This window comes from Lactuca virosa, chromosome 8 (genome assembly GCF_052849685.1).
Source record: "Lactuca virosa cultivar CGN04683 chromosome 8, Lactuca_virosa_CGN04683_v6, whole genome shotgun sequence".
NCBI lineage: Eukaryota > Viridiplantae > Streptophyta > Magnoliopsida > Asterales > Asteraceae > Lactuca > Lactuca virosa.
Window position 1 is genome coordinate 98,331,044 of NC_136433.1, and position 25,044 is coordinate 98,356,087.

General features: G+C 33.6%; 2 protein-coding genes across 2 annotated transcripts; one reads left to right on the forward strand and one right to left on the reverse strand.

Moving 5' to 3' along the window:
* Nucleotides 1-1,329: 1,329 nt before the first annotated feature.
* LOC145133476 (RING-H2 finger protein ATL16-like) lies at nucleotides 1,330-2,518 on the reverse strand. The gene has a single exon (XM_079068409.1). It carries the CDS (start codon nucleotides 2,395-2,397, stop codon nucleotides 1,540-1,542), a length of 858 nt encoding a protein of 285 aa, XP_078924535.1. The 5' UTR covers nucleotides 2,398-2,518; the 3' UTR covers nucleotides 1,330-1,539.
* A 15,715-nt stretch (nucleotides 2,519-18,233) lies between these two features.
* LOC145133603 (hyoscyamine 6-dioxygenase-like) lies at nucleotides 18,234-20,453 on the forward strand. The gene is made up of 4 exons (XM_079068530.1): nucleotides 18,234-18,465; nucleotides 18,833-19,083; nucleotides 19,809-20,127; nucleotides 20,321-20,453. Exons 1-4 carry the CDS (start codon nucleotides 18,259-18,261, stop codon nucleotides 20,327-20,329), a joined length of 786 nt encoding a protein of 261 aa, XP_078924656.1. The 5' UTR covers nucleotides 18,234-18,258; the 3' UTR covers nucleotides 20,330-20,453.
* Nucleotides 20,454-25,044: the final 4,591 nt, after the last annotated feature.

Consider the following 25,044-nt stretch of genomic DNA (forward strand, 5'->3'; position numbering starts at 1 on the left):
ATATATATATATATATATATATATATATATATATATATATATATCAACTAGCCAAGGGACAAGCTTCTTTTATGTTTTGTTGTCTTGCATATTTTCGAAAATATGAAGAGACCAAGCATGTCTGATGTTGTTTTTGCTTTATGATTTCCCTTTGCTTTTTGGTCATTATATAAAAGAGAGCATGGAAGGGTTTTGATACACTTCTTGCAAGTCTCATTCTCCTTCTTCTTTGAAGCCAAAACCGTGAGCATGAGAGGCTCAAAGGGGCTGCCAAATTTCGAGCTTTGCAAGCTCCTTTTCTCCTCCATTCTCTTGCATTTGATGTTTAAAGAATGTCCCTTTTGGTGCTTCACATTTGAACATACATTTGGTATATATTTCAAAGGCTTATGAACAACAAATTGCAAGTGAATACTAACATGTTTTGATGGTTCTACTCTTGCTTGGTGGATACTTGTAGAGAACTCTTGTTTTAGAGTTTCATGTCACACTTCATCAACTTCCAACCTCCCATGAGGATCAAAGTCTTCAAAGGTTGTTATGCTTTTCCTTCTATGGTTGTTTTAATATTTCTAACTTTTGCAAGATGATTCTTGGTGGGTAAAATAGTTTTAGTTTTATTCAACATTTTTAAAGCTTCCGTTGTCAATTTTACCAGTTGTGAAACCAGATTTTTGAATAAAAACCCAACAGTTTGAACATTTTGACCATGAAAATTTGAGTTTTGTAGAATGACCAAGGGATCCGTAGAGGGGCTCTGCGGAAGCCTTTTACCTTTTGAGGAATGTGAATAGTAACGGGGAATTGAGGTGGGAGGGGAAAAAGACACACAAAAAAACGGCTTGTTGCATACTTTTGCAGAGGGGGCTTTACGGAAAGGTTGTTGAGGCTCTGCGGATCTGTTCTTCATCAACACACCTCTAAAGAACTGTTCTTTGCCTAACCATGACAAAAATCGGGATTGCCTCACCATCCTCGTGTTCTGCCCTTCGTCGACATATCTTCTTCGTCTTCTTCCCTTCGTTCCGCAGCAAAGCCTCAACATCCCTTCCAAAAATTCGTCACTTCTACAGCCAACAAAGTGAGAACCAGCTTTTTTTGTATGATTTTACAATTTTACCCCTTCCACCTCATTTCCGCATAACTATTCACTTTCCTCAGAATGATTAAGCCTTCCGCAGAGCACCCTTTGCGGAAGTGATGGTCATTTACCAAAATAGATTTTTTATGGTCAAAATCTTCAAACCCTCCATTCCCTTTTGGTTATTTGCCGAATTTTCTAAAAATGCAATACAATATATCTTAGAGAAATGTGGAATTTTAATGAAATTGTATGGGACAAAAGCAACAATTTTTTGTGCCACTCTTAAGTTGAACAAAATGAGATAGACTTACTCTCCTATCTCTAAAAAAGACATAATGTCCTCCTCATCTTTACTCTCCATCTCTCATAACAATAGGTAATTTTAGTGAAATGTGATATTTTGCTACAAACCCCAAAAAGAATCCGAGAAAAACATGATTTAATCTCTTGTCTAATTAAAACTCGAGAGGAAGAATAGCACTTCGGGATCCTCGTACATGTCCAAACGAGAAGAAAGGTCTCTTTGTTCTTGTAGCCTCTTCATGATTACGTATGATATCTTGAACAGATAAATAAATATCACGATCAACTGCAGAATCCATCGAGAAAGATCTTCGAAGGGGTTGAATTGCAAGTTGCTCATCATTCGTCTCCATGATTCTTTCAAAATGAGGCTTTCTCGATTCATTAGCCCCCTCGCCCAATTCAATTGTAACGAAATCTTCGTTGCTATTTGTTGGGCTCGATTCCGGATCTTGAGGCGAAGAAGTGGGCCCAATCGTATCCGTTAGACACCGGATCGTACCCGAAATGTTGAATCGACAAATCGGGCAATTGGGATTGTTCCTAAGCCAAATGTCGATACAATGCAAATGGAATCCATGGTTGCAGCTTGGAAGAACTCTCAATGTCTCCAAATCTTGAAACTCATTCAAGCAAACCACACATTTATGCAATCTTTTGTTCTCCTTGTCTCTTTTGCTATACTGACAAACGGGTATTTGTCGGATTAGTGATTCGTCGAGCCCGGTGATCTGCCATGCCGGAGTTGAGTAAACTGATGGTGGTTCTTCTGACGTGGTGGTCCGGGATGTCATGAATTGGATTAAAGGGTAACAGCATTTGGTGATCAAGAAGTAGCAAAGGAGCAAGAAAGTGATTGCAGTGATGCAGGCTATTGCGATGGCTAGCAGAGGGAATCCGGTGGCGGTTGTTGCCGGAAAAGATGGTGGTTGGAAGGTTGAGTTCTGGTGGTTCTTGATTGAACGGTGGTCAGAGCTGTAGACTAACTTGTGTATAGACTTAAACTCCATTTGTAGATAAATCTCTAGAGGTTTTACTGAATTCGTTTCTTTTCTTTATACAAACAACACATACTTGCTTGTTTGATGTAGAAACATTGAATATGTGTTTTTATGTTCCAGGCTCCTTTGGGGCCTGGGGTTAGTTTAATGAAACTAAGAAACCAATTTATTTAAAGAACATAACATAATAATTGATTAATGGTTAGATTGCCCCTACAATGGGGACTCATATCATTACCAGCGTGGGTAACCGCTTGAGCACCTCTCTCTCTCTCTCTCTCTCTCTCTCTCTCTCTCTCTCTCTCTCTCTCTCTCTCTCTCTCTCTCTCTCTCTCTCTCTCTCTCTCTCTCTCTATATATATATATATATATATATATATATATATGTGGATGAGCTTTAAAACCGGAACCAGTTTTCCTATATTATAAGAACCGGGAACCGGACCGCCGGTTCCAGTTCCTGTCCCGGTTTTTCGGTTATTTTTCAAACTAGAAATTGAAATATTATAGATGATATGTTATCTTCCGAAGCTTGTAAATGATTCAACATTTAACCAAATTATGATTTTTTTTTACATTGTAAATTGAAGTACAAACACTAAATTACATGATGAAAAAAGAATCAAGTAATTCCGACTTCATATGAGTGAGTTATGCGCATTTTAAAAACGGGACAAATTTTAAAAAAAAATGTTGAAACAGAAAATTCGCAGCATTGATATGCTGTCTTCCGAAGTCTATAATTGATTTAATATCTAACCAAAATATGTGTTTTTATAGTCTAAAATGAATTACAAATTCTAAATTACATGCTGGAAAAAAATTAAGTAATTCTAACGTCATATGAATGAGTTATGCACATTTAAAAAAAATGGGACAAATTTAAAAAAAAAAACAAAAAAATGTTGAAATAGAGAAAACATAACATCAATATTCTTTTTTTCGGGCATGTGTCTGATTCAATATTTAACTAAAACATATGTTTGTACAGTCAAAAATGAATTACAAACTCCAAATTACATGTTGGAAAAAAAAATCAAATAATTTCGACTTCATATAAGTGAGTTATGCACATTTTAAAAAACGGAAAATTTGTCAAAAAAAAAGATTTGCGGTCTCTAAGTATTTTTTTATGCATTTTTATGATTTTTAAGGTTTTTTGTTTTCCATAGAACCTAAACCTATATATAGTTCTTGTAAAAACCTAAGTTGCACGGAAACGGATACGGCAACAGGAAACGGATACGGAACGGAAACGGGAAACGGCAAAACTCAAAAATTCAAGATACGGATACGGCACAGATACGGCAATATAAAAATATGAAAAAACATATATATATTAAAAAAATTCCAAAATATGTAAAGTTTATACATATCGATTTCTGATTTCTGAATTCACTGAATTCTTTCTTGTTCTTGAACGTCGACATCCAAGCGCGCAAGCAGCCAAGCAGTAAACTGTAAACGATAATATATGAAATTGATTAAAAATTGAAGGACTTAGGGAGGCGGCGATCGGTAAAAGACTAATAGTTGTAGGGTAATATCGTATAGCCCATTACACCATTATCCTATTTGGACTAAAGAAGCCCATGCAAAAAAAAGAAAAAAAGAAATGTAACACCCAAAATTTCATTTGTTCTATGAAGGGCCAAAAGTGTAAATTTAGGAAAGGGACTCGACGAGTAGGTCCGTTTACTCGTCGAGTCGGAGCGGGATTCTATCGAGAATTAAGTGGTCAACTCGCCGAGTCGGCGGCTTGGACTCGACGAGTTGGTGCTGAAGAGAGAAAACCCTAATCCCGGGGGTTGTGCCCTATATAAAGCACATTATAACCCACCCTCAGCCTCTTTGCTACCCTTTTGAGATCCAGAAACCCTAGAATCGAGTGAGCTTCCATTAATAGAGAGAATAGAGCCTTGGAGGAGAAAATCTTGGAAAGGGGCTTGAAGTTCAAGAGATTTGTTGCAAAGGAGTGGTGTAGATCCGGGATCTACTTCAGTTGGAGCATATATTGGAGGTATTAATCTGTTGCTTGGGCTATTTTGTATCTAGATTTATTATCATTTGAGATTTGGGGCATTTTTGGTATGATTGTGAGTTATTTCGAGTTAGAGGCTTAGATCTGAGGTTGCTACTTCAGATCTAGGCTTGTGATGGTCCTTAATGTCATAAAGCTCCTGTCTAAGAGTTATTGGTGAAGCCCCTTTGTCATAAACCCTAGCCCTAGAGTGTTTTGGGCTTATATCTCCTTGGTTTCACGTAAAGTTTGCAACTTTATGTGAGGGTTAGGCTGTAGAAGAGTGGATCTATGGATTGGAGCCCCTGCATGGCTCGAAAAGCCTCTGTATGGATTGAGAACTGAAGAGACTCGGCGAGTCACATGGGTGTACTCGACGAGTTGTATGATCATGTGCATGGACTCGGCGAGTCGAAGAACAACTCGGCGAGTCTGTTGAAGATTGCCTTGGACTTGGCGAGTCTGTTCTTGGACTCGGCGAGTCAGGTCGCAGAACCCCTAACCTCTTCTGGTTAAGACGCAGATCAGTGAGTCGAGGGGTGACTCAGTGAGTTGGATAGGATGGGACTCGGAGATCGTTGGACTTGACGAGTCTTGGGGTGACTCGGCGAGTTGAGTCGTGTTCTAAGAATTTTCAGAGTATAAGGACTCGACGAGTCAACGGGTTGACTCGGCGAGTAGGGTCAGTCAGGAAGTTTGACTTTAGCCTGGACTTTGACTTTGACCTTCAAGGGTGTTAAGGTAATTGATTATTTATGTCAATGGTCCATTGATGGCAATAGGTGTTGGAGTTTGGAGCAGTGCTTCGGGTGTGTGCTTCCGTGGTTCGGTTCTTCATTTCAGGTGAGTTATCCTCACTGTACTCAAGGGTCTAAGGCACCAAGGCCGGCCCTTTGAATTGTTGTTTAGATCTTGTTATGTTATGTGATGATATGCTTGCTAGTATCATGGTAGATATGATCATGATATGAGGATATGCCTTGTTAGCTTAGTATCCTAGAGGAATGGATAGTTAAGTGATGGCTAGTTCTGTTGTATCAGCGCCCGGGTAGTTGGGTAGTGGTTATTTATAGACCTATAGTTGGTCTTGCCTTATGTATGCTGGAAGGAGGTTACCTGTGGATTATGTATGTTGAGCAGTAGCAGAGGGTATTCCATCCCGGTAGGATGATAGGGCCCTAGTATTTTGGTTCTGTAGAGTGTTATGTGGTTGCCTGTTATGTGTGCATGTTTGCTAGTGTAGGGGCATTCCAACCCGATGGTTGTAGGCCAGGAGTATTCCATCCAGGTGGGATGATTGGACTCGTAGTAGGTTGGCATTCCAACCCGATGGTTGAGGGGCCTGGGGTATTCCATCCTGAGGGATGATTGGACCCATAGTAGTAGTTATTGTATGCATAGGAAGTGGGGCATACCAACCCGATGGTTGTGGGCCAGGAGTATTCCATCCCGGTAGGATGATTGGACTCATAGTATGTTGGCATTCCAACCCGATGGTTGAGGGGCCTGGGGTATTCCATCTTGCGAGATGATTGGACCCATAGTAGTTATTGTTGTATGTATAGGTGTATGGGCATTCCAACCCGATGGTTGTGGGCCGAGAGTATTATATCCCGGTAGGATGATTGGGCTCGTAGTATGTAGGCATTCCAACCCGATGGTTGAGGGCCAGGGGGGGTATTCCAACCGGAAGGTTGATTGGACCCATAGTATGTTGTTCTTTGCTGTATGCGTATGTTTATGTGTGTATGGGTGCTTTGGGGGAAACTCACTAAGCTTTCGGGCTTACAGTTGTGGTTTATTGTTTCAGGTGCTTCAGGAGATCGTGGCAAGGCAAAGGCGTGATCGTACCGCTCCTCATGTTTTATGATTTATGTGACATGGTTCTGGGGGATACTCTGATGTTTAAACTATTTTGAAAACAAGATGTATGAACTTAATGGTTTTTGAATGAAATAAAATATTTTAATTTGGCTCAAATTTTATGGGTGTTACAAGAAAAAAATAGGAAACTTTGTGGAAACTTACCCGATACGTTTCTTGAAACCCTTGATACGTTCAAGAAACGTTTCCTGCCGTTTCCCTGCCGTTTCCGTTTCCTCCAAGTATCAGATACAGGTACGGCTACTTGAATACAAAACACCAATTATTGTGAGAACATGAGGACATTTTACAACCATTAGATTAAATAAATAGATGGTTAGGATAATTAAGTGTTTTCTATTTAAAAATAAAGGAAAAAAATTGGAAAATATCACAAATTAGCTGATAACGGGTTTGTGAGGGCATTTGGGTAAAAAACTAGGTTAAGTAAATTAGGAAAAGGGTTTTCAGTTCGTATTTTTCACCGGTGAATCCGTCTTTCATATCCGTACGGATCTTCCAATTTTTGCTGAAGATATTATCTGATTTCAACGTTGAATGCGATTCTAGTAAAGTTGATTCGGTAGTTGAGTATAAAAATCGTTGATTGTTCAACATAGCACATAATGAGGATTCTTCGATCAAACTCAAAAATGAAGGTTAACAAGTTCAGCAACACCTTTGAAGAAGCCATTAACCTTGATGACGACGATTTCGTGAACATTCATTCAGGTATTGCTCATTGATGTTCAAATACAAATGTATATTAGTTTCTGTTGTGAATACGACGACTGTTGGCTTTGTTTTTTAAATATAAATATAATATGCGTAAAATAGTTAAAAATCTAGATACAAAATGTTTGTAGTTAGTTTCTTTGTTGAAGACGACGTATTCCAATTTTTTGTTGTTGATTTTTTTTAGGGTTTTGTTGAATACGACGACTATTATACTTGTGTGTTTGATGTTTTTTTTGTCTTTTTAATAATGATATTATAATCGTAATACAGTTAAGAATGTTGTTGTCGTTGTACCATGGAATCTAATTAGAATAATGGCTAGTTTTTCAAGGGTTTTATATAGTATATAATAGGTAGTCTAATTTATTAACAATTTTTCTTTGTCATGTTTTGCAGGAGGTTCTAGTGTGGTGATGCTCAGTAGGGAATCATTAGCAAAAAAGAAGGTGAAATGTCATTTTGAAAAAGGTACTTCTTCTATAAGTGATATTGTGTTAGATTTGTATGTGTTTGACTGCGTGATGTTGTTTGTTTTTTTATGTGTGGAATATTATATGATTAGCTTGGTGTTTTCAATATTGAACACATTCTATAATACTTTAATAGAAAGTATATATTAGTACTAAAATGTTCTGATCTGAATATACAATATGTGTGAAAATATGCAATGCTTCCACATGTATTCAATATTGAAAACATTTTGATATTGAAAACATTAGGTAAGAATTGAATACATCATACATTTCTTGGTTTAAATATTTTGCACTTAATTCTTATTATCAGTGTAATGGTTTGTGGTATTGTGTATTATTTCAAAATAAAAGTATTCTAAAAAAAATTAAGCATTGTGTATTAAATTATTCATATCAGAATACATTATAATTTCACTAGTATGTTTTCTGGTTTATTGTATTATTTCAAAATATAATTTAATAGTTTAATATAGTATTCAATACAGAATACATTACTTATGTAATGCTACAATACAGAATACACAGTATGTGTGATAGTGTGCAATGCTTCCACATGGATTCAATATTGAAAACATTTTGATATTGAATTCCTTATGTAATAATTCAATACATCACATATTTCTTGGATTAAATATTCTGCACTGAAAACATATAAAAAACAAATATGCATGATTCTTATTGGTGTAGTATTATCCCAATCATGCAGTCAATCCTGACATGACTGACATTATTTGATTATTACATTATGTGTGTTAGTATGTAATATTTCGTAATATTATGTTAAGGTTTGATTTAGTATTCAATAAATAACACATTATGTAATCATTCAATACATCATATATTTCTTGGATTAAATATTCTGCAAATGAAAACATATAAAAAACAAATATGCATGATTCTTGTTGGTGTAGTATTATCCCAAGAATGCATTGAATCTTGACATGACTAACAGTATTTGGTTATTACATTATGTATGTTAGTATGTAATATATTTCATAATATTATGTTAGGGTTTGAATTAGTAGTCAATAAAGAACACATTATGCATGTTATGCTTCTACATGTATTCAATATTGAAAACATAATATGTATCAGGACTTAAATATTCTTTAATGAATTTTGATATGAGTAACATTATTTATTCTCTCTAGAATGGTTTGTGGTATTGTGTATTAATTCAAACTAATAGTATTCTATAAAAAACATTTAAGCATTGTGTATGAAATTATTCAAATCGGAATACAATATTATATAACTAGTATGTGTTTGTGGTATTGTGTAGTATTTAAAAAAAAATCATTTTTAAGTTTGATGTAGTAGTCAATACATAATACATTATGTTGTTTATGCTTCATTACAATATACAGTAGTGTACACACATATAATATTTTGGAATATTCAAAGCAGAAAACATTTTTAAAAAATTATGCATGATTCTTATTGGTGTAGTGTTATCCTGATCATGCGTATGTTATTTTGTGTTTGTTGTAGGTGAATCAAGTGTTAGTGTCTGTAAGAAAAACAAAAGGAAAGATGAACATTATGAAGATAGTGAAGCTGATCTTGATGTTAATGTAAGAAGAAGTGGTAGGAAAAAAACTAAAGTCATAAAAAATGAAGTTTTAAAGGAAGTTGATAATAAGAAAAGAATGAAGAAAAGAAAATCGAAAATAAAGAATGTAGTAGAAAATGAAGATGTAGCTGTTGAGGACAACACAACTAAAGAGTTGCCAAAAATAAGTTGTCGTATGTCCCCAAAATCAATGTATATGGTGGTAAAGGGAATGTCATACAGTCAGAAAGAAATGGTGAGACGAATGGGTTTCGGTGCGTTCCTTGATATAAAGTTAGATTCAATACCTTCTAGATTGGCTTACTACTTGGTGGACAAATTCAGAGCAAAAACATCGACGATTAAGACTAAGAAAGGGGAAATACTTATTACAAAGAAAACGGTTGAAGAGATGTTTGGTTTGCCAAGTGAAGGTTTAGACTACAACCAGTTGGTGGAATGCGATAAAACATATACGGTTATTGAAGCATGGAAAAGTCAATATCCAGGAGGAAAGTTCAATAATGGAAACTATGTGAAGAGGAATAGACAATCGGATGTGGCGGATGACATGTTCAAGCTTAATTTCCTGACATTGTTCATAAACAGGAGACAAAGATGAGTGGGGCAAGCCGTATTAATTGTCTGGAGAAATTAGCAAGGTGTGAAGATATTCAAAAGATTGATTGGTGCAAGTATATAGTTGAATGTTTGGAGAAGGCAAAATACAAATGGAGGCCAAATGACGCAAACTGTTATTACACAGGTCCAATCACTCTCTTACTGGTAAGTAGTTGTAATTATGTGCATTTAGTTTTATATTATTTTTTAATTCTTTAAATTAAAATAAGTAAATATAATTTATTTATTATGTTGTTACAGCTTACGTATGCGGACAAAGTAGTTTTGAATGGCTATAATCTCCGCAGATCAAGGCCATTGATAAAACAGATTGACTCAGTGGATTTGGAAATGTTGGAGGAGCATGGATTGAGAATGGGAAAATTTGTAACATTGGAGTTTCGTGGAGACGGGGAAGTGGATCTTATTGATGTAAATGGTGATGAGGATAAGCTGGTAAGTTATTTTATTATTTATTTCATGTATTTTTTGTAATAAATAACATTATACATAAGAAAAATGTATAACTGGTTTTAATAACAATGACAGGTAGGGGTGGAATCAACTGAAATGCTATATTGTAGGATCTGTGATGATAAGAAAAAAAAATTGAGGAAGCAATTAAGAAGGGGTTAGAACATGATGCAAATGATGATGTGGTAAAAGAGTGGTCACGAAAGGTGCGCCAACTTTTTAATGAAAATACTGTGGAACATGGAGATAATAGCTCGCCCACAAATGAAGCGACAATGAAAACGCCCGTTAAAGTTGCAGTCAATTCTGTGCAAAGTAATTTTGTGAAAGGAAGTAGTTTTGTGAAAGGAAGTAGTCTGATATGCAATGTTCAGTCTACCGGAAGGAATAACGAGAAGACAAAGGTTGTGGATGGGTGCGACTCACCTTCCGTACTTTTTCTGGAATATAATTAAAGGAAATACATCATTGGATAGTCCAGTTGTTCTGACTCCTGGTTTTTTGAATATGTCTGATGAAATTGTGGAAAGGAGCATGAGAAAGAAAAAGGATTTTTGCAAAGATGGCATACCATCATTCGATTTGAGAATAACACAATTGAATGAGGAAGATAAGAATATGGATGATAAGGAAGGAAGTAAGGCAGTAATTAGATATACAAAAAAAATCTGTAGCGGAAGACAAACTGAAGAAAAGAACTGGAAAAGATCTTATGGAAAGTGAATTGGTGCATGTTGTTGATTTCAAAAATGGGAAAGGTAAAAGGAAGGGGAAACTTGGACAATTGTAAAAGACTCCTGGTTTTTTGAATATGTCTGATGAAATTGTGGAAATGAGCATGAGAAAGAAAAAGGGTTTTTGCAAAGATGACATACCATCATTCGATTTGAGAATAACACAATTGAATGAGGAAGATAAGAATATGGATGATAAGGAAGGAAGTAAGACAGTAATTAGATATACAAAAAAATCTGTAGCGGAAGACAAACTGAAGAAAAGAACTAGAAAAGATCTTATGGAAAGTGAATTGGTGCATGTTGTTGATTTCAAAAATGGGAAAGGTAAAAGGAAGGGGAAACTTGGACAATTGGTGTGTTCACCTTATGTAGATCGGATTACGGACGTGGATGAGGCGGTTAAAGATGATGAAAACGTTGTGGCTCAAAGCATAATAGCATGGGGGAAAGATAAAGGGTAAGAATGTATATTTTATCTGACTAAATGAAAATGGATTTTTTTTTGTGTCGTGACATTATTATTGTATTATGTTTAAATGGCAGGGAAATTATATGGGAAACTATTGAAGGTCATGGAATGCATTTGGAAGCTGCACGTACGTTAGCTATGAGAACAAAAGTGCATACCAATGTAATAGACGCGTGGGCTGCTTTCCTTAATAAAACTGAGGAACTGAAGTCAGAGGCTTCTTACTCTAGGATGTACTTCACATGCGATACGATTGTAAGTTTTTAATAATAATATATGTGTTGTATGTCATATTCCGCTATGAATTGTAATATGGTCGGTATTTTGTTATGATAAAACAGACAAATTACATGGTTAATGAAGCTGTAGATGAGGAGCTGAGGTACAATAAATTCAGAATTATGTTTGTAGCTGTGATTAATGACATAGCGGACAAACCAGATTTGAAAACGGTGGACTTGGTATGGAATTGTTACATTTTACAGTATTTAAACATGGTTGGTATCACACATTTATGTTGAACCGATGCTGATATTGTTTAAATGTAGGTTTTCATACCAATTGTTGTTGATGACAGTTACTGCCTAGTGTGATTTTGCTTGAAAAGGGTTACATTTTATATATTTGATCACATCAAGAGGTCGGGGACAATTGAGTCTGCATATGGGAATAAACCACGTATCCTGGTTAGATCTGTTGTTTACTTAATCAATTCATATATATATTGTCATTATTGTTGTTATATATTTATTATAATATGAATTATTATTTAATTTGACATGCAGCAAAGTTTCTTTTGTCGTTATCTGAATAGTGTTGAACACAAAAAAGCAAATGTGTTACTTAAAAAAGAAGTTGTGGTTTTAAAAATGAAGTGTCAAAGGAAAATAGTTGGTGTTGACTTTGGAATTTTCCTTATGCGACACATGGAAACATACATGGGAGAAGCGGCACATAAATGGGATTGCGGTCAGGGACGGAGCCAGGATTTAAGAATAAGGGGGGCCGACGTCGCAAAAATATATTTAAATATATGTTATATCAAAATAACATAACTGAGTCTCCAATTTTGAAAGAGAATTTGACGATAAAAAATTTGTTTAAACAAAAGTTATATCAATCATTTCAAGAATGCATTTTCAAAAGTTTTCAACCAATAATAAACGTTGATTTATAGTCATTCATTAACATGCTAATATTAAAAAAGTATATTAATTATTGATCCATATCTTTCATTAATTGAATTATACTCAGTGATATAATCTATCATTATAATTATAAAAAACAAAATATCATTTATAATAATATAATTAATGGCAAAGTAAAAAATTATTGAATATACAAGAATAATTAAAAACATACCTTGTTCTTAAATGGAGAAGATATTGTAGCACAGTAGGTAAGTAGCAGAAAATAAGGTTGCCGTCTTTTTCAGTTTGGGAATTAGAGTGTGAGTAATTTAAGTAATAAATAAGTTAATTAAATCAGATGAGGGCTGTGGGCTACAACTATACATGAGGTGGACTTAAATATCAATTATTTAATGTTTTGATGGCTTATCTAATTAGTATACTACAACTAAAAAATGCCCGTGGTGGTTGGGCATCCGGCAGCCCCGGTACTAACTCCGCCACTGATTACGGTCTATGTGTTGATAATAAAATTCAAGAAAAGATGTTGGGACGGTTAAGGTATAAGTATCTGGATAAGTTGATGATGTCGGATTTTAATGTTATGAAGCAAACATTCGTGAAGCATTATGCAACTGTCAAAAAAATGGTTAGGTTTAAAAGGATGAAGTTGATTGAAGAAAAGAAGAAGGAAATCACAAGTGTGCTGCAGTAGATTGATTTGTGAAGAAGATGGTGTTTTTTTTATTAGGTTTTTTAGTATTATAAAAGGTGATGATCGTCTATGAACTTTTAAGTGTTTTGTTATGTTGGTTTTTTGGATTATGGTAATTATGTTAGAATTATTATGTGTTGGACGTATTCTAAGTGAAACTATATGATGAATTTATTTAATGTGTGAAAAAATGGTTATTATTAGTACTGTGTACCTTAATTTTTCTTATATTCCATATGTAATATATATGGCATATGACACTTAGCAAAGGTCACACATTTATAAGAAATATGAGTCATATAATTTCTAAATTTATGGGTTTGTGGTGGATACCGTGAATAGTATAAAGCATCATGTAAATGTTTCTTAAATAACTATTAGATTAATATTTTTGTTGAATATATGGATGTTAAAATGAAATACATGTTGTGAGTAATTTAATTTTTTTTGAAACATCAAATTCCTATTAGATTAACATAGTTTATAAAACTTAATATGAATTAGGAATTGTGAATAGAGTGGCTATAAAAGTTAGCGTTAGAATAATATAACACATCTTCACGTGTAAAGTTCTTAATTGAATATGTAACATAATTCTAAGTTCAATTATGTATTAATCGGTGTTATCAATAATTACATAATTCATAATACATATTTTTTTAAGTGCATCTGATGATTATTTTCTGTATGAAAATAGAGTATTAATGTTTACTGAATTTATAAATACGTATAATGGAGATGACAATTATATATTGATTGTAGTGAATATGAATTTAGTAATTAAACATATTTCTGGTTATAATCATGTAATAAATTTTGTTGTTATAAATTCTGAAATGAATAGTTATAAAAAAAGTTTAGAAGAATGTAATGTTTTGTGTATGTAAACAAGTAATGAAAAAGACACATCTTTTATAAGTTCGTATACTAATTCTTAAATTTATGTAGTAAATGTAGTTTTAAAGATGACTTTATTAATAAAATATTGACATTTATAATCTAATGATTGTTGTATACGGATAATAATGATGTATGGATTGAGATGGTTAAAAAAACAAGGAATATGTGCTTAAGCTTTAAAAAGAAATCAATGACAATTAATAAACACAATTTAAAAGTAAATTATAAATAGGCTACACAATTTATAAAAACATAATACTGAAAAGTGACAATTGACTGAGAATGTAACAATTGTTTTACCATAAAGTAAACAAACCAAACAAATTAATATGAAATAAAAAAGACCGATAAATAAATTATTTCTTCTTTCCAGGATGTTGTTTAAAAATGTTGTTCTTCTCATCTTCCTTTCTTAAAGGACAATTCCGCCAGTCATGATCGTTACCCTTATGACAGTAGTTACAACGTGATTTTTCAACTGTAATTTCTTGAGCACCTTTAATCATTTTTTTAGTCCCAGACCCTTTGTTCCTAATTCCAGTGGGGTTTTGAATTTGAACATTTGCGGGTATCGACACACCAAGTCTATTTCCAAAGTCCGTTGACTTGTTTAGGCGTTCATGCATAGTAACGCCAGCCATAAACTTGCTCTCCAATTCCTTAAGTGCTTCATAATACTCTTCAAGTCTTTTTTTGTTGGTGCTCAAAGAAGAGAGACAATTATCAACCGTTGAAAATATGTCCATTGCTACTTTTTTAATTTTCTCATCAGAATCTGAATACCGGAAACATCTTCGTAACAATTCAGGTGGAATAATATCCTTCTGCCACCGCCTTAGAAGATACTTTGCTGGTATGAATTGGATGTTGAAGGCTTTCATTGCAGTAAAAATGTGGCGACAAAGAATCCCAAATTGTTCAAACTTCATACAACTACAAATGAATGTGTCTTCTTTCTGTTCACATTTAACCTGCATAGAAAAATAAGCACATATATATACAAAATTTGGCGTGCAAAAAAATAAAATGATATCAGAGTTTAAAATAATACCGTATATATAGAGTCTTTTAGCAGCGTATCCCATTTATCATCATCATCATCATCATCACTGTCAATATCGGACTCAGGTCGATTCGAGGTGGAAGATCCATGTGGCCTAAATTCTTTTATCTGAAACTCATGAACATGGTCAACGATGTTGTGATTTAACGAGAAACATGTTGTCATTGACCTGTACATTTCGTTCTGAACCTGTCTAAACACTTTACGTGTGTAGAATAGAGAAGCGTTTTCCTCTATTAGAAATGGTGTTCTCATTTAGGGAATTTGTCTTTTGTTTTGAAGTCCAAAGAGGATTGAGTATAACGTTGCTTCTCCATGGCAGATTCAAACGAATTCATAAAGTTTACTAAAGTTGATCCATAATGCGTGTTTTGATGAAAGGCTAAGTTCTGACTCTCAGAACGAGATGTTGTTCTCATGAGACCTGACATAGGGACTCTTTTGAAAGATGTAGGAATCCATGAATGTCTCAAGTTGTACATTCTCCTTAACCAAGTATTATCGTTAAGATCATATTCATCCAATAGTGCTTGTCATCCATGTTCGAAATCTTTCTCTTCAAGCTTAGAATTCCAAATCAAGGAGTTGAACTGTAACTTAAATTCCTCGTCGTTGACAATATCCAATGATACCTTACAATGAGAACATGTGCAAAGTGTTAAAAATGAAAATCATTAAATCAGTCCAGAATATATAAAGGCAAACGACACTAATGTAATAGACCAGTACTCAATGTAGAACTATATGTGGACTGGATACAAAAGTACTATCATTGATTCTTTTCAGAATATAAAATTAAAATAACAGTGATTCATAATGAATGCAATGTTGACTAATAGCGGTTTAAATAAAACCTTGTAACCTTCAATGGTAATTTGGAAGTGATGTGCCACATACACAACCTATGAATTGATTCTGGGAAAACAGTGGCTATAGTGTTTTTCATCGCCGGGTCTTCATCAGATAACACCAATTTGGTTGTTTACCAAAGGCTTTAAGAAAAGATTTCAACAACCATGTGTATGAGTCGATATCCTCTTTGCTAAGCAAACCAGCACCAAAAGTAACACACTTTTTGTGATTGTCAATTCCGGTGAAAGGAACAAATACCATGTCATACCTAAAAAGTGGCAAAATTTACTTTGAAAATTTTAAAGGACTTAAAATTAAAACAAAAAACATAAACATAAAATATACATAACCTGTTGGTTCGGAATGTGGCATCAAAGGAGACAACATCATCAAATTCTTTATAATTTATCTTTGAGGTCTCGTCAGCCTAAAATATAGCGTTGAGTTTGCTTATTTTCAACTTTGAAATCGAATGAAAAATTAGGAACATTTTTTGTTTTGTTAGTCATCTTATCGACTAACATCTGAGCATCAGTTCCACCTATAAAGCAATTAAGATCCCTCATCAAAATTTTAAAATCATCAACCGTGCCTCCAATAATATTGTATCCACCATTAATAGCAGTAAAGAGCCTGTGAGCTTGGGTGGCACCAACGTTCTGATTAGAAAGACTGATAATGAACGATTTCTGCCATGAATTAAGTTGTATATGGTATCGGGAAAACAATATGTTATCTTGAGACATAAGCTCATGATTATGTTCCTCTACAAACTCATATAACAACCATGTAGAGCTTCCTTTTATCATACTAAATCTGATACATGCATTGCATCCAATCCTTCGACAATCAATCCTTCTTTGAATCTTACTTTTGTTTGGGTTCAATGTATCAACATGACCTGTATTAGGAATATCTTGTCTGTTACACACGAGGTATCTCAATTTAGTAATACCATGCACATTTTTCTATTCGTCGTTTTTCTAACATCAAAACCTGCTGCATGAGCGTACTTGTAATACATATCTGTTATATCTTCATAGGACTTGTAATGGCCTTTGAGTTTTGGCTTAACTTCATCAGGTACCTTTGGAATCCAATATTGTTTTCCATTAATAATCACATGCTGATGATTAGAACGTTGATGATTATCATTAGATTGACTATCATCAGATACACCCAATGTCTCGTCTTCAATTGAAATATCACGTAAATCGTTTGCATCTTCATCAAAAGAAATGATGATGAATTAACATAAAATATACAACCGAAAATTAGTAAAAGGAAGTTAACATTTACGAAAAAGTGTAATAAATTAAACCTGGATTCTTATCATTATATACAACCGGAATAAGAGAAAATGAAGTTAACATTTACAAAAAATTGTAAGAAATTAAACCTGGATTTTTATCAATTCCATGATGTTGGTTGTCGAACAGACTATCATGATAAGTATGATCTATTCCATCCTGCATTGAATCGAAATCAACATGGCCGCCGTCTTCTGTATGAGCATCCATATGGATCAATAGACTAATCAAATCTTTTCCAAAACGATGAATCATACAACTGGTAATACAAAATGATTAATACGTGGGTTACAATTGTGGATTATGGAAAGATCAATTAACATATTTTCAGGAAATTTGTTTTAATTACTTGTTTGACTTTTGTGTAAAATGATATGCTTACCCTTAAAAATAAATTTATTTATTTTTTTAAATGATAAAATTTGATTGGCTGTTGTCGTCACGTATTCACACTAAATCATGTTTTTAAATGAACCTACTTCTATATATATATACTAGGTGTGAGACTCATGTATTACATGAGTTTATTTAAAAAAAATTAACTATGAAAATTTAACAATTTGAAAAGTTTGAATTTATAAGAAAAATGAGAAATTTTTTGAATTATTAAAATTAATGAGGCTTTAATGTATTGAATACATTATATATAAAAACCCTTTCTAATAAATACCTTACATATTAAATGTGGAATTTTAATTTAATAAAATGAAAAATACAATAAAATGACAAGTGGAAAATAGAAAATTTAAAAATTCTTGAAAATGTCATGTGTCTAAATGAAGGAGAAGATGACATGTGGCAAAAAACTTTTATTTATATATATATATATATATATATATATATATATATATATATATATATATATATATATATATATATAAAGTGTTGACTGTTGACCCACAACTTCTATCTCTAATATTAAGATCTAGACACCTACAGTGTACAAGTCAGCCATGGAAAAGCTACTTTCAAGCTGGTCTTCAGCTGCCATATACTTGCCGGAAAACTATGTGTTTCCCGTCCATTCAAGACCTGGAGATGCGACGGTGCCCTTTTGCAACACTCTCCCCATCATCGATCTCAATACTGCATTTGCTGGTGGTCGCCAGGATGCAGTGCAACAAGTTCTTGAAGCTTGTCAAGACTTTGGAGTTTTCCAGGTTTACGATCCGAGCTGAAAATCTTTTATCTTCTGATCAAGATTCGATTACTTGAATAAGGCCTGTTGTAATGATTTTATGAATACTTTTCCTAGAGCCCGCACAAAAGGATGAGGCCTAATTACAGATTTTCTTGGATCGAAGAGTTTTTGAACCGATAATGACATCAACGAAATGGACCAATAGTCCCTAAATGTGCCAAACCTTTTACCAGAGATTTTTTTAGATCAGTTATGGATCATACTTGACCGGGATTTAAAATCGGAACAGATCTTTTTCTTTTCACACTTTTTATGTCTTTTTCCTCATGCGTTTTTCTTTTTGTAGTGTTAGCTTTTTGAAATTGAAATGTGAAATATGAAAATAGGTGATAAACCATGGAGTTGATGAAGATCTAGTGATTGACACGATGAGGGTTGTGAAGGAGTTTTTTGACATGCCAAACGAGGACAAGGCTAACGTTTACTCAGAAGATCCAAACAAAAAATGTAGGCTCTACACGAGCACTTACGACTATGAGAATGAAAAGGTTCATTTATGGCGTGATAATCTTCGACACCATTGCCATCCTATAGACGAGTTTATTCATTTATGGCCTCAAAAACCAGCTAGATATCGGTAAACTCGTCTTTTCTTTTGCTCATAATATCGTTTTAAAGAAAAAAAAGAGCTAAAGGTGTTTTCAATGTCTATTCTGAAATTGAGTATTACTATTAAAAACTCAACGGTGATAGAATGTGTTAATGAAGACGTACTAATTTCATATTATTTTTGATTTAAAAGTTAAAATTATAATAAATCTTGAATAAAATAATCCCACCATCTTCCATAGCAAAAAACCATTTCCCCATATTTTCTTTTTTGGAAGCTGCATGGTTGCATCACAGCACACACACACCAATGATCATGTATTTCTTATTTATATAAAGAAAGTAGTTTTACAAAGCAAATGGAAGAAGTAATGAAGATAATTACAAGCTAACAATAGTGAATTAGTGATAACATAATTTTATTTATTTATGGGGGAGTAATATATAATGTATTGTTTATGAAAGAGTAATGAAGTGTTTTTGATGAGTATAAAAATTGATATATTTGTATTTTCTATGTAGTGACAATTTGTTTTTAACAAGTATAGGAGTATAAATTTGTCCATTTGGCCCTAACCCAAGGAATGATAGAATCATTTGAACATAGATTTTAAGGATTTGATGGAATTCCAATTCATCAATTTGTCAACCAAACAAGTCACCAAAGAAGTATTGCATTCCAATTCCTTTATAGAAATCCAAACAATCATGAGATTGCTTTTAATTAACAAACCATAATTTTTCTTTTTGAAGAGATGTTGTCAAGAAATACTCACTTCAAGTGGGTGACTTGTCATCAAGAATATTGGAGCTAATATGTGAAGGACTTGGGCTTGGGCCTACGTATTTTGGAGACGGGCTTACCGGGACCCAATTGTTTTCAGCTAATCACTACCCACCATGCCCCAACCCCGACTTGGCATTGGGCTTACCCAAACATTGTGACGCTAATCTCATCACTTTTCTTTTACAAGATGATATATATGGGCTTCAACTCTATAGAAATGGAGAATGGCTTGGCATTGAACCCATCCCTAATGCCTTTGTTGTTATTCTTGGTCACCAAGCCCAGGTAGATTTTTTTTTCAGATTTACCATATAAAATATAATCGATTGTAGTTACAATTATGTGTTGAAACACATGTATACACAAAAACAAAGGTTTGAGTGATTGCCAATTGCAATGTATGGTATTTTGTTGTTTTAGTATTGAGAAAGGCTTGTCATATTTATTTCTTATGAAACTTTTGTTAAATGTATTGTAGGTTTATTAGCAACGGGAAGCTGACAAGTCCAGAGCATAGAGCAGTGACAAACTCAACAGATCACCAGACATCAATTGTCTACTCCATCAATCCAAAACCGGATAGCATCATAGAACCTGCTAAACTTCTCATCAATGATTCTAATCCACCGCTCTATCGATCCTTTCAGTTTAAAGAATTTCTTAAAACCTATGAAGTGAAGAAAGATTACAATGAAGGTGCTTTAGAGGATTTTAAAATCAAAGCATGAAATGACACGGTTAAAGACTTGCTTTATCTACATATTTTGTTTTGCGATGTTGTTATAAATTTGACTCATAATCCTTTGACCCATTGCATATTTGCATGTGATATTCCATTTCAACTGCATGAAATTTTGACACGGGTTTACATGCATTTTTTTTGAACGGCAAGATGATATTAAAAAGGAAAATAATATTAGTAGGAAACTGGCCCAAAAAATGTTTTACAGTTGTAAAAAGACCAACAGAATAAAAAGAAAAAAAACACCACCATAGACTCTCCAAAATAGACATTTGACTATTGACGGCAAAAACAATAAGATCAAGTAATTTAAAGCCAATAACAGCACTACTTCAAGAATGTCTCCATATCACAACATCAAAAAAGTTCCGAAAACCAAAAAACAAAAAGTGAACCCAATCCCAAATAATCATTTTTAGTTTGGATTTCTTAAAACCGAAAAATTCGGTTTGGGTTCCATTTCTATTTACAAACTTGACCTAAAAAACTGAACTGTCCCGATATGTAAAACTGAAGCAAAAAACCGACCCATGGCAACGAAACCGAACCAACATATGTATATTATAAAATTTAAAATGAATATGTTTTATTTTTATGCAACTTAGGTCAGGGATTACGAACCCAAAACCCAACAACCCATGGGTTGAAACCGAAAAACCAAAAACCGAACCCAATAGGTTTCAAAAGCTGCAAACCGAATCTTTCGGTTTGGGTTTGGTTTTACCTAAGACCGACCCATGCTCAACCCTAAATTACAAAACATAAATTTGAAAAATAAAATAAAATGATACATTACAAAATTACACATGTAGGGGTGGTTGATTCGCATGGAATCTATTATAGTTTTTAACAACCATCGTCATTGACGGCATCAGTTAACTAGCATCCAACCAACATGTCAATAAAAAATATGTGTTAATCCACAACTTGAACCTTGAAAATGAAGCATTGAAACTCTAGATGCATGCAAGTTGACCGTAGATAAACTCCTCTTAAACTGGTCATCCGCCGTTAAATCCTTGCCTCAAAATTATGTTTTCACCATCGTTTCAAGACCCAAAGATGCCATGGTTTTTTTTTACAACAATCTTCCTGTGATCGAACTCAAACCGTTGGTGACAGGTAAAACCACATGGTTCAATATTTAAATGAAACCTATATAAAATTAAAAAAATCAAACAATGATTGTTGCGGGTCTAGACCGGGTCGAGTCGTAGTAGGCAAAAAATATTTAAAGCTCTACAATTGCACATGATTATTGTTTTTTTAATTTAAGTTGTATTTGGCTGCTCATATTTGACTGGGCTATTAAAATATAGAGTATAAATTATAAAAATCAGATTTATACATGTATTTTTTTCGCAGTGATGAATCCAGTATTCAAACTTACAGGTGTTCAACTTAAATAAGATGTAAAAGTAAACAGTTAAAAAATTATAGTTTTAATCATGTTGTCAATAATACTATATAAGAGAGAAATAATATTAAATTATTAACTTTAACTTCAGAAATAGAAAAAGAAACATCATAAAAAACAATAAACAAATGAAGATTTAGTAATTAATAAACATATAAATTATTTGGTACTATTCTAAAATCTTGATTTAAGCTATATATCATATATAATTATAACCTGAAAATTACAAATCAATTAAAAAAATTTGGGAAAAGATTGAAAACAAAAGACAACAGCCAGCTAAATGAGTAAAATCGATTACATTATACTTAAAAGATAAAGGGATTAATGCATAAAAGTTTCATTATTTTGGGAAATTTTTTAATAAAGTCTTAAAGTTTTTTTTTGAACAGAAAAGTCTCAATTATTTAACATTTTCCCCCAATTCACGAAAAAGTCTTTTTTTTATATATTTGAACAACAATTGACGGATTATGTGATTTTCTCAAAATAATAAGACTTTTCTGTTCAATTTTTTTTTTAGGATTTTTTGAAACTTTTCCCAAAAATTTGGGACTTTTCTGTAAATTTCCCAAAGATAAAATACTTTGTTTCTTGTTATATTCCAAATGATGCTCAATACATCTATTATACTTTATACTTCTAGACTAGGCTACTAGACATTGACTTAATATTTTATACTTATTTGAATGTCTCTACACATAAATTACTTCACCAGACCAGAATACAAAGTAAAAAGTGAAACATGATACACTTGGAGATAAAGGAGGCTAGCCACCAGACAAAGTGGAGAAGCATATGTCTGATTGATCTCCGGCCGACAACAACTGACAGAGAATAGACGGATGTGGGTGAAGTTGGATGGGACCGTTGAAGAAACCGAAACAACAAAGAATCGATGGAAATAGGTGGAGATGGGCCGATCTAAGTGAGACCGTCGACGACAAAACATAGCACCGACATATAGAAGTTGATGACGGCAGACATCTTCCGGTGACCTAAATTTTTTATAAATTTTGTTTTTGGGGTTTTTTTATTTTTCAATCTTCTTTTATTCTTCTCAATCTATGATATTATTTTGTTTTATATTTTGTAATAGTGAAAGATTAACATTATTAATAGGATATTTGTAGAAAAGATTTTTTTGTTATCCATCGTATCCTCCTAAAATGTCGATAACCATATATAAATTTTGTTAAAGAACGTCTTTTTCTTTTTTGGTTCACCATGAGTGTCCTTATTGCTTTTCTATAAGTGTCCATACGAAAATTCTCATATAATCACCAAAAAAAAAAATCCAAAATCAATCGCTTATTATTATTTTTTTGTTTAAAATACAAGCTAGCTTACTAAAATTATTTAAGGTAGGTCATCAATTTTAATTATACATACCTTATTATATATATTAAAAATAGGTGGGTCATGTGACCCACCAAAGCTTAGCATACCTTCGCTATTGAAACTGCACTTGCTTGCGGTCGGCACGATGTAGTTAAACAAGTTCTTGAAGCTTGTCAAGACTTTGGAATCTTTCAGGTTTAAGATTCGAACTTGCAATTAACTTTCACTTGAATAACGTTATCAAAATACATCGGTATGTATTGTTGTAACATGTTGAACCTGTTTTTTTAGAAGAACCAATATAATTAGGTTTCATTCAATGGGTAATTTTGGATCGTGTCGGTTATGGACCATACCATAATCGAACATGACTAGATTTTATCCTCATTTATGTGTTTTATCCTTATTTTTTTAATATTATAATTAGTTCATTACTATTTTAGTTTTTTGACATTGAAATGACATATATGAAATTAGGTGGTCAACCATTTAGTTGATGTCGATCTAGTCATTGATATAATGAGGGTTGTCAAGGAATTCTTTGATCTTCCTCTACCCCCACTCCCTCTGTTGCACTTCCTTCGTCTTTCCTCAGTACTAAGAAGACTGTTAGAGGATTCTCCAGCACTTCGTCTGCGCACATCCTCACCAAGGATTAAGTCGTGTATGCCATTGAATGTCAGCTTGGCACCTCCAATTGAGCTGATGACTGTTGTCATTGTTCCTGACCAACTTTCAGGCAATAATGATAATAGTAGTAATGCTTGGACTTCATCTTCAAATTTAATCTCAACCGATGTCAACTTTGATAGGATTGAATTAAATTTATTGACATGATCAGTCACTGAGCCACCTTCCTTCATCTTCAGATTTACCAATTTTCGAATCAAGTGAACCTTATTCGTTGTTGAAGGTTTCTTGTACATGTCAGATAGCGATTTGATCAACCCATAAGTTGTCTTATCATTGACAGCGTTGTAAGCAACGTTCTTTTCCAATGATAGTCGCACGACACCAAGTGACTGTCGATCTAACAACTCTCCATCCTCTTGCTTCATAAGGAATGACTTATCTTCTGACAAGGGCACATGTAAATTCTTCTAGCAGAGGTAGTCTTTAATTTTCATTTTTCCAGAAAACTGAAAATTTTCCATTGAAATTGTCGATCTTAACTGTCCCATGTTTAGCCACAACTCTGATATCGGTTTGTTGGGTGACAACAAAACATGTTAAGCACTTCTGACAAATATCAAACAAGCTTCGGTGAAACTCACGGAAATAAAACTTCTAAAAAAACTTAAATCAAAATGAAAAACAATATTTAACGTGGTTCGGTCAAGGTGACCTACGTCCACGGGCGAACAAGAGAGATAGAGAGAGAGAGAGAGGGATAGAAAGAAAGAAAGAGAGAGAGAAAGAGAGAGAGAGAGAGAGAGAGAGAGAGAGAAAGAAAATGAGAGCATTTTATTAACTTTCTGGAACTATTACAAGCACTCAAAATTATATCTCACTTTGATCTCTCACAAAAATCTAGCAATTTATAATGATGGAGATATGAACCTATTTATAGGCAAGCATGGGAAACCCTAATTCTGACGGTCCAGGCCCATCCATAATTAGCCCATTTAAGGGATGTCCTAATTTCTAACCAATCACGGAATGCCATGAAGATGATTCTAGAACCTTCAACCTCATGAGCATC

Excerpts from the sequence above, each read along its gene's own strand:
- LOC145133476 (XM_079068409.1), bottom strand. The coding sequence starts at position 2,397 with ATGGAGTTTAAGTCTATACACAAGTTAGTCTACAGCTCTGACCACCGT.
- LOC145133603 (XM_079068530.1), top strand. The coding sequence starts at position 18,259 with ATGGAAAAGCTACTTTCAAGCTGGTCTTCAGCTGCCATATACTTGCCG. Across the intron at positions 18,466-18,832 it reads AAGACTTTGGAGTTTTCCAG|GTGATAAACCATGGAGTTGA; the intron begins GTTTACGATCCG and ends ATATGAAAATAG. Across the intron at positions 19,084-19,808 it reads CAAAAACCAGCTAGATATCG|AGATGTTGTCAAGAAATACT; the intron begins GTAAACTCGTCT and ends TTCTTTTTGAAG.